This window comes from Telmatherina bonti (assembly GCF_933228915.1).
Source record: "Telmatherina bonti genome assembly, chromosome: 7".
NCBI classification, from domain to species: Eukaryota; Metazoa; Chordata; class Actinopteri; order Atheriniformes; family Telmatherinidae; genus Telmatherina; species Telmatherina bonti.
The window spans coordinates 18,941,168-18,951,665 of record NC_136625.1 but is presented as its reverse complement, the minus strand read 5'-3'; the positions used below and the strand labels follow the sequence as shown (position 1 = coordinate 18,951,665).

The following is a 10,498-nucleotide window of genomic DNA, read 5'->3' as shown; positions in this document are numbered from 1 at the left end:
GCGATGTAGATCAGATGGTGGTTTTGGTGATTTCCAAGCGCTTGGCGAGTTTCTGTCTGGATGTTTTATGGATATGCTGTGTTTGGGATACATTTGCTCTCTGAGCTCCAGGACAAACAAGTCATTCCTTTAATTTTCTGACTGTTTCTGTTCTTTTTATTACAGGGTAGACTACCCTCTGATATTTTTTATTACCCTTACGGTGAATGGAAAGTGCTCCTGGATGGACCTGGGCGAAAACAACTGGTCCATGGTCAAGCGAGAAGCATCCAGCAGCCCAGGGTCCCCGGCTGAGCAGACTTACCTGCCCGGTGACAGCAGGAAGGAAGGGCACACTTCGGATGAGCTGAGGACCCCTCCGAGCGAGCTCGACTCCCTGGGGCACCGCCGCTCGGACGGCAGATCGCTACACTCCTACCTTCACTTCGGACACCATAATAACACCTTGACCACTGCCGAGGACATCCCGCTGTTTACGGATTTGGATCAGGGGAGTAAACTGGTCCTCTCCACTGGAGCGCACAAAGCAAGCCTGCTGGTGGACCCTGCCGACATGTACCAAACACTGGCCATCGCCGCGGCCCAGAGCCAGACTGGATATGATTCATCCTCTGGTGGTTATATGCACTCCAACGCCAACTCCCACGTTTATGTTCCCAGCTCGCGGGTAAACCCCATGATCTCCAGCCTGTCGTACCTGCAGGCCAGCGGCTCTGCTCAGCCCAGCCACGCTGCCTCAAGTCACTCGGTTTGGTCCCAGTCTACCCCCGAGAGCCCCTCATACAGCACCGGGAGCCCGCATACTTCCAGCCGTTTCCACTACCCTCCAAGCCCGCCCATGAATAACGGAACAGCCAGGGACACCAGCTACGCTAACACGTTGAATGTGAACAGCAGAGACCAGTACGGCCTCTCTCGCCCCCTTGGTGGGACCTACACAAGTCCATACTCTCCTTATGTTGCACCCCAGCTGTCCTCGCCTTGGACTGGAGGACCTTTTGAGAACACAATGTTGCACACCTTGCAAAGCAGAGGCGCGCCCTTGATTCGAGGACCAAACGGAGGTAAGAAGAAAAGGAAAACAAAAGCAAATAAAAATTTATATATATATATATATATATATATATATATATATATATATATATATATATATATATATATATATATATATATATATATATATATATATGCTGAATAAATCGATATTAAAGATAAAGTAGTGCATATAAATCAACAGAAATAATCCTTGTAAATAAATTTAATTATTTTAATTAGTTTAAAAAAAAGGGGCAAATTGTGATGAATAATAGACTACTAGTGAGTTTCTGCGTTTTCATTTGATCTAATAATATTTATACGTCTCAACTTGGACATATGCCTGACAAGTACAATCCTTCTTTAAATATATTCTCAACCTATTCGTTTTTGTTTTTTTTCATGTACAGAGACAGATAAATATTTCATCTTGTCAATATAGTATGTTATTCTAATGAATGTTTTCTATTTTATTTTATTTTTTTCCCCTTAATCTCAGATATTCTGGACGACATGGGGGAAAGCAGAGAGTGTGTGAACTGCGGCTCTATCTCTACGCCGTTGTGGAGGCGCGACGGCACGGGTCACTTTCTCTGCAACGCCTGCGGCCTTTACAGCAAAATGAATGGGCTGAGCCGGCCATTAATTAAACCCCCGAAACGGACGGTAAGGAGGCAGGGGACCACTTAAAGCGCTCAATTTACTGCGTAATTGTAGCAAACATTGGCGGGTGGTTATCACCGATGTTGTCCATCTAATGCTGCAACGAAAAGCCACCTCGGAAAAAAAAAAGTTAATGAATTAGATGTGATGATATAGTTGCATTAACTCTGCTATTTATCATATAAAATGGAAATAAATCTTTCTGGAACAGTGACTTTGAGAAAATGTTGATTTGAACCATTGATTTAACAAGCCGTCTTACTAACTTCATACATTTTTAACGTATGTTTTTTTTTATTGCACAAGTTAAATTAAATTAAAAGTGAACACAAAACCAAGACATTTTTCTGATCAAATCGGACTTTATCTTTATAACATTTTTAGTGTATGCGCTTAATGACTGAGATTTAATTTACGCCACTTAGGTAAATGTTTCCCATTATGTTTTTACTGGGAAATTATATGTCAAGTATAGACTCCTTGAAAAGTAACACCCTGTAAAAAGCCATGGGGAAATGCCAGTGAAATGGACATCACAATGGAACTCGTATTATTGTTAGGAAATTGGGCATGAAAAGCCGAATTGTCATTTAATTAGTGGAGTGATCCTTTCCTTTAAGTACTTTTCCACACTTAAGTCTCCTAAACCATTTCATTTTCATGTCAATTTTTTATGTGCACATGCGTGTTAATGATGATATATATATATATATATATATATATATATATATATATATATATATATATATATATATATATATATATATATATATATATTTTTTTTTTTTTTTTTTTTTTTTTTGCCACCAGTCAACCTCCAGAAGGATCGGCCTCTCCTGCGCCAACTGCCAAACCAGTACGACCACCTTGTGGCGCAGAAACGCGGAGGGAGAACCCGTGTGTAACGCATGTGGGCTCTACACAAAATTACACGGTGTAAGTTCAGATTTTATTCATTATAGTAGCCCAATTTAGAATTTAGGATTCAGCTGAAGAAAAAACAATCATGTCTTTTTTTTCTCCTTAACTCGTAATGGCATCCTACAGGTACCTCGGCCGCTTGCCATGAAGAAAGAGGGAATCCAGACGCGAAAAAGAAAACCTAAAACATTGAGTAAAAGCAAGGGGTCTTCTGGTGAGTTGTTGGTTGCCATTTCTCACATCTGAGCCTCTTGTTAAATGTAACTTCCATGCGCAAAATAATCAACTTATAATGTGTTTCTCAAAGGCAACAACAATCCTGTGTCCATGACTCCTACTTCCACCTCCTCATCCAATTCTGAAGACTGCTCCAAAACCAGCTCCCCATCGGGACAGGGGTCAGGGGTAAGAGTTTTAAAATGGAATCAAATTTTTATTCAAATGCAATTGGTTTATATAAAATACACCCAAAATGTATATGTTATTATAGTTTGCCCAAGCATTGGTGTGACAGGTGTGAAAACTCTCAAGCCGACTGATGATTTGCTGTGATGACTGCTGCTAGTGTGTCATTGTAATATTCCAGTAAAACGAGCTACACATTTCTCAAGATCTTATACTTTTTTTTTTTTTTTCAAATTGCGTAACGTAAAAGGAATCTGAATCACACTCCCAGCATAACATGTGTTACAGTAAACAAACTCATCCACCTCAAACATTGTTACAGGTTATAACTAATATGTGTGCTGTGGTTACAGGTCAGTTCATCTGTGCTGTCCAGCTCAGGGGAGGGAACTGGCACTGGCTCAGCGGTGAAGTACCCGGGACAGGACAGCCTGTACACCAGTGTGGGTTTGACCCAGCCGTCAGATGTAGCTTCAGTGAGGGGCGAACCCTGGTGCCCCATGGCTTTAGCTTGAACATTGAAATGAGCGGACAGAAACCTTTTGCCCCCTCTTCTTTAAGTCTGGATGCTCTTTAGGGTGGATGTGTCTGGGGACAATGTTTGCTTCCTTCCCCCTCAGCTGATGCATAAAGAACCGGACAAGAGGAGAAGAAAAAGGGGCGAGAAGACTGTCACTTACACCACCAGTTTAAACCGAACGTGGAATAACTGGGATTGGACTCCAGATTAGTGTGAGGATCTTTTTGTTAAAAAAAAAACAACAAAAAAAAAACAAAAACACCAGGCCAGATGATCAACCGGTTGGCCTGGTGTGGATGGCTCCTGGACCTGTTGTGCACTCTGATCTCTCCTGTTTGTAGCACAGAACCTGATCTGGGCTCCTTAAAGAAAGCCATCCTGTACATAATGGATTTCCTCTTTGAAGAAAAAGCTGTTGATTGGATATCAGTGCTTCGTTAAGCACTAAGGACATTTAGATTATTGTTTTGTTGTTGTTGTTTTTTTTTTTGTTTTTTTTTCCATAACTGGAATCATGCCATAAGTGCCAAGGCAACTTTGATGAATCAAAAGAAAAATATATTTATAAATCTTTCGCTGTTGAGAACATGGCTATGATTGTTAATAAAGATATCATTATAGAGTAGAAGTTAAACAATTCTGTCTTCTTTTCTATTTTTTTTCTCTTTATAAGTGGTTGTTAGCAGTACAGTAGTGGTGAACCTGCACGTTTCCCACTAAAAGCTCTTACAGTATGACTGAAACTAACTTGGTTTAAACAGGGTATAAATGTCAGGTAGAGTTTTGTTTATTCAGTTACAGAAAAAAAAAGCAAATAATCTACTCATTCAGAGTAATTGTCTAATATGAAAACATTTGTATGGGTAGCAGTAAGGTACTATTCTTCTAAGAGTCTTGCATGTAAAGCAGCTGGATGGTTTTTGAATACAGCACATGAAGAGTAGCTGTGGCGCCACTGACTTTTCTATAAACTGCTGCATCAACCTGTAGTGTTTCATCATTTTAATCCAAATCAGACCAAAGTGGAGAGTGAGGTCACCCGCTGAACAAATTTATGTTACTTTAATGACTTTTATTGATGGATGTTATGATTTAAAAAGGATGCGTGTGTTAAAAAAAAAAAAAAGAAAAGTAAACTGAGATGGAAAAAAATAACTCTGCCCCTTAAAGTTGTGTCTTCAAGTATTAATTTTTCTTCACCTACTTTACTTGTGAGAGTTTGACAAGCGAATCAAATCAAACAAAATGAGATTGAGATTTGACTTTACTGTAATGTAAACCCCAAAATGAAAAGAAGCCCCCCCCCATCATCCTCACAGTTTACTTCTTGTCATTCACTCTTCTGGACTTATTTATTTCTTGATTTCTGATGTGTGTGTGCTTGTTTTTGTTTTGTTTTGTTTTCTTTTTTTCTCGGAACATAATGACAAATTATTTTTTATTTAAAATTCAGCCCAATAAATTGTTCTTGTGATGCAAATAAATGCACAGTTTGTTTTCAGAGAGTTATTTTGAAGTTATTTTAGAGATTGGCCACCGACGTTTCGAAGTTGTATAAAGAAAAAAGCATTTTCTTGGATTCTCACACATTCTTTTGTGTGAGTCATTCACATTCATGCTCTCACTCCCTCTTTCTTGCTTTGCTGAACGAAAATGTTATTCTTCATAAAATGTATTTGTGATCACAAGGGAAGGAAGCGTCAACTAACGCAAGACTGAAATAAAAAAAAAGAGATTTCTCATTTACATCTTAAGCCAAAAATTATGTTTACAGATTAAGATTTCCAACTTTACCAATAATTTTTCCACCCTTCTTTCTCCTCTATGCTTATGATTTATTAAACCAAGTCTTTATTCTTCCTAACAGCATTTTTACTCAAGAGATTTTCCTTTTCTACTCGCCTCCCTCCAAGGGGCTCAGAGCACAAACCACTTTCCTGTGTCCTCTTGAACCAGCTGCTCAAAGTACCTGTCACAGTGTTTACTGTACTGAAGCAAATATGGCCTGTGAGTAATACCACATGAAAAGATTTTAGAAATGGTTAAGATTTACGTCTGGGCTTAGCGTTATCTGTCTGCTCTTTGACACATTGATCTAGCTAAGTTTATTGAGTGTGGAGGAATGTGCTACGCAGCCTACCGGCCACATGAACACTCGTTTTGGAACTGTTTGTCTTTCTTTTGCTGAATTTCTACCTTCAACATGTGATCGTTATTATTTATTTTTTCACAACTGATAATCCATCATAAAATTGGATCTTTTAAAAAGCATTAATGTTACTTATGGTCAAGTATGACTGAATATGACGACTGCAAATATTTGTGATGATTTGTTTCTTGGTGTTTTATAAAAAACAAAAAAAAAACAGTTTGGACAATGAGACCACCATGGCACTAAGTCCTTGAGTTTCCAAGCAGATTAATTACAAAACCCCCTTTAGATATGTAAATGCAGGCTAGTGTTGAACTCAAAACATGAGCAAATATTTATGGGTTTCTAAATTTATGAGGTGGTCCTACCTTGGCACTGTCTGATTGGTATCCACGGTGCTATAAGAGGGAGGAAGTATAAACACAACAGTGCAGAAATACTCCCTACACTCTCATCTGGATAGATGTTCGCAGGGCTGAGGCTCACCTTTAAAGCAGTTATTATCTGTGAGAGTAGTGGAAAGAGATGGTGAATAACAGCTTAGGAACTGAGTGAAACTTTTGTCCAAGTAAGTGATCAAAAGCTGGAAAGAGCAGGGAACAGATAGGAACAGTTAAGACAGACGTAGGCAGAAAGACTTGATGGCTGTGCAGGGTTGAAAGTCCTCCCAAAGTAAACATGCTAGTCCAGCAGCAGACAGCAGGCCCCAGGGCTGTTTGGCCATGGGGCTAAAGCACAGTACAGCGCAGTAGCTCCCTCAGGAGATGCCCGTTGATCTTTCCATGTTGCCTTTCAAAGGAGAGCACCGCTGGCCCAGCCTCCGGAAGAGATGGGATCTCTGACTCAGCCCTTTTGGGTTTCCTCGACAGACATGGTGGCATACTGTGAGGGAAAACACTTAAAAACATGATAGCTGTCCCACTTGTGAAGTCATTTGGATTTGTACTTGTGTGATTAGAAAGAGTATTTGCTTTACCAGACTTGTTATTGTTCTGGATTATTAATCTGTGATTTATTTGTCTTGACAGATTCATAGAAAGACATGCTGTGCTTTCAAAACTATGTCCACAAAGCATTTTGCCGTCTGGGTTAGCAAACACATCCAAGACTGAGAGAAAATAATTAAGGCTCCTCCTCCAGCTCTGTCCTAGAAGGGAAAAGTTCAGTTCACAACAGTACGAAACACAAAAACTATGAACAACAGAAAGCACCCTGTTGCATTCCTAATAACAGTAAAGAGTATGACAGTAAAGGGATTATATCATAAAGTTATAAATAATCAGTGTTGCTTTTTACAGAAACAGTGGGAGTGTGTTCAGAAAGGGCTAGGCGTCAGAGAGGTAATGATACTTTTGTGGGGGAAGAGTAAAAATCACAAGAGGGGGGGCAAGTCCTAGATCTATGCCAGTATGTGACTGTGTTGTGTGTCCATGTGTTGTAAAAGAGACAGGAATGTCAGGATGTGACAGTAGGAGGTGTGACTGAACCCTGGATATAGAGGAAAATTTGAAAGGAAAACTGTAAGTTCAGAAGAATGACACAGCAAAAATACACTATTACTCATGAGCTTGTGCTGATATTATCAAAAACTCCATAAGGAACCAACATCCCTTTTCTTAAAAGGAATGTTGGTGTTTGTGCCTGGCAATAAATTTTGTTTTATTGCCGGGATTTTTAATGTTTCCATCTTTTTTTTTTTTTTTTTAATTGAAAAGCACTTTGTGATTTTATCTGTGAAAAGTGTTACATAAATAATCATTACTGACTTACATAATAGAGTGACAGCCAGATAATTAATTCAATTCAGCTTTATATGTATAGCGCCACTTCACAATAAGGTTGTCACAGGGCACTTTACACACACATAAATTCAAGCCAATTCATACATAGCCTACAATAGAAACCAACGTATCGCATCAAATCATGACTTCGACCCAATCCCCTATCCTGAGCATGCACGCGGGGACAGTGGGAAGGAAAAAAACTCCCTTTTAACTGGAAGAAAACCTCTGGTAGAACCTGGCTCAGGGAGGGCAGCCATCTGCTTTGTCTGGTTGGGGTGGAGACGACAGGAAAGACAGATCAACATGTACAATTGCACTTATTCAGGAAGACCTGCGTAAAAAGGCAAAATATGTTAGAGATAGCAAAACTGTCAAAAATGTATATATTAATACGTTAGAAAAATGGAGCAAGGTAGTTCTCAGTGCATCAGGTGACATCCCCATTGCTACATAAGTAATGGTTGGCTAGACTATCCATAACTATAAGAGCAAAGAGCAAAACCTGGACAGTTGGGTCCCATACATGCAGACGCCAACTCAGGAGATGCTTGTATCCTAACTACAAGAATCATGGAATAGGAAGGTTTTCAGCTTGATCTTAAAGGTGTGGAGGGAGTCTGCCTCCCTAACTCACAGTGGGAGTTGGTTCCATAAGAGAGGAGCCTGATAGCTAAAGGCTCTTCCTCCTATAGTACTCTTTAAAGCTCTGGGAACCACAAGTAAACCTGCAGTCTGAGAGCGCAGTGCTCTATTTGGAATATATGGAACTATGAGATCTTTGATGTACAATGGAGCTTGGTCATGGAGAGCTTTATATATGAGGAGAAGAATTTAAAACTCTATCCTGGATTTAACAGGGAGCCAGGGTAGAGAGGCTAAAGCTGGTGAAATATGATCCCTCCCGTTAGTCCTCATCAGAATCCTCGCTGCAGCATTTTTGTTATTTTGAGTTATTACTTACATGTATGACTTATTAGCCTCTTGACATTAAACAAGTGTCACCAAATGAAATTATTATTACATTTCAGGACTTGGCCATAGATCATTGGAAGAAGGTGGTCTGATGAATCTACGTTTTTTCTGTTGCATGTGGACATGAGTTTACCCGAGGAAGATGGGGCAGCAGCTGTGATGGATTGGCAACCTGTCCGAGAAGTACCCTGCTTCTCATCCAGTGATTGCTGGGATAGGCTCTAGCTTCCCTGTGTCCCTTAACTGGACTAAGGGGTTAAGAAAATTAATGACTGAATGAGAAGTGACAGCAGGGCTCATTAGAGGAAGACTCATCATGCAACAGTTAAAGAATTTAATCAGCCAAAGCAAAATGTTCAGATTTATTTCAACCAAACAAATTAGATTCACATAAAACTTTGTTTTAGTGTTTTCATACCAGAGACGATCCGTCATTTTAACCATCCATCACACCTGACTGAATTCAAATGAACTGTAACCGAGGAGAGGTGGTCATTTAAACTAAGGGCCTTTACACAATCGTTGTTTACAAGGTGCACACAGCAATTTTTTTTATATCTCATTCATGTGTTTTATCATTTTTGTATGAACCGTCATGACAGAAGACATATTTGGAGACATATAAATATGTATTTAACAATTCTGAGGGGAGAACAAACAGATGTTGGCGATTCAAAGACGTAAATGTAACTGTGGGAATGAAAATAGGAGGTTTTCAGTTTTGGCACTTATGTAAATGTTATACTTACATGTACAACTCTCCAAAAACTCATTGCAGATCTTTTACGCCTTGATGGTGGTATTACATGATGGTAGTTGCCTCTTTCAGCAGGGATGATCCACCTTGGCAGATAATGTTAAAGAATGGTTGGAGAGGAAAACAAAGAGCAAGACATTCAATTCAAATGCTGACTCGGCTTTTAAATGTCTAAGACCTAAATATGATTCAACATCTGTGCAGTGTACTGAAAACACACCTTCACAGCTCCCATTATTTGGAGAAATAGCTTTATTCATTTTTGGCATGAGTATAATGAAATAGCTACATCATCAGGTTTGTAATACCTGCAGTGTTCCCAACTCTGAGATGACCCTTCATCTGCTTTCTTATATATATTTCAATGCAGGGGGGCTGAAGTCAGTCTACAGATACTAGATAAGAGGCAGTGTACACGCCGGACTGGTCCAAAACCTGGAACATTATAACTTACTAGAACCACACAAATAAGAAACATGATGAAGGAGGTTATGTTTTTGCCAGAGTTTATCTCTCTGTCTGTTTGCAAGTTCAAACAAAAACTACTAGATGGATTTTCATGATTTTTTTCTGAGAATGACTCTTGGTGTAACTTAGATTTCCATTAAATTTTAGGCATGATCTCAATCACCATCTGGTTCCAGTACTTTTTTGAAGGATTTGTTATGCAAGATAGGGCCATTTTCAGTATGTTTGCATACAACGTCACAATAAAAGGTCAAGGTGCTTTGCCAGAAAATACAGGAGATGTTTACAGCAGGTTTTACAAGATATCCAAAGTTTGATATGGATGTTGGCAAAATTCTGGACATTATGATCCAGAACAGGAAAAAATGGGGGATTTAAAAAATTTTCATTATGTAAGAGAACAAATTGAGGTATAAACACACAACAAACACCACAACATAGTTAAATAAATGAATGTAGGATTGTAACATAAGGTAGAAATGAGCTGCTTGGTGAGGGCTGCATTCACTGAGTTTTGTTCCATTTACTTTGTAAGTCAAATGAATGCTTGGCCTCCGCACTGAATACTGAAATATACCTTACCATGTACAGTAATTATGAAATTACAGACACCTTTGCAAGTATTTGGTCATCCACAAATTATTTTGACACTTCTTATCTTTGACGACCAACCTCATGAAAAACAAACACTACAGCAAAGAGAGTTTAAACTGAGGGACAAGACAGCCTCCAGAAATACATATCTAATTCCAATTTATGACATTATAAGACAGTGAAAACCAAAAATCTATGATCCAAGTCAAACTCAACCTCTGTTTCTG

The 10,498-nt window shown here is 39.2% G+C and overlaps 1 protein-coding gene across 2 annotated transcripts; it reads left to right on the top strand.

Annotated features, from left to right (window-relative positions):
* Positions 1-223: 223 nt before the first annotated feature.
* Positions 224-3,539, top strand: gata6 (GATA binding protein 6; the record flags this gene model as incomplete). 2 transcript variants are annotated; one of them, XM_079244256.1, is made up of 6 exons in its annotated part: positions 224-1,064; positions 1,535-1,701; positions 2,509-2,634; positions 2,746-2,833; positions 2,927-3,015; positions 3,378-3,539. In XM_079244256.1, 6 exons carry the CDS (start codon positions 224-226, stop codon positions 3,537-3,539), a joined length of 1,473 nt encoding a protein of 490 aa, XP_079100382.1. The 2 variants fall into 2 exon arrangements, with proteins under 2 accessions (XP_079100382.1, XP_079100381.1); XM_079244255.1 differs by having other exon boundaries at positions 2,927-3,024.
* Positions 3,540-10,498: the final 6,959 nt, after the last annotated feature.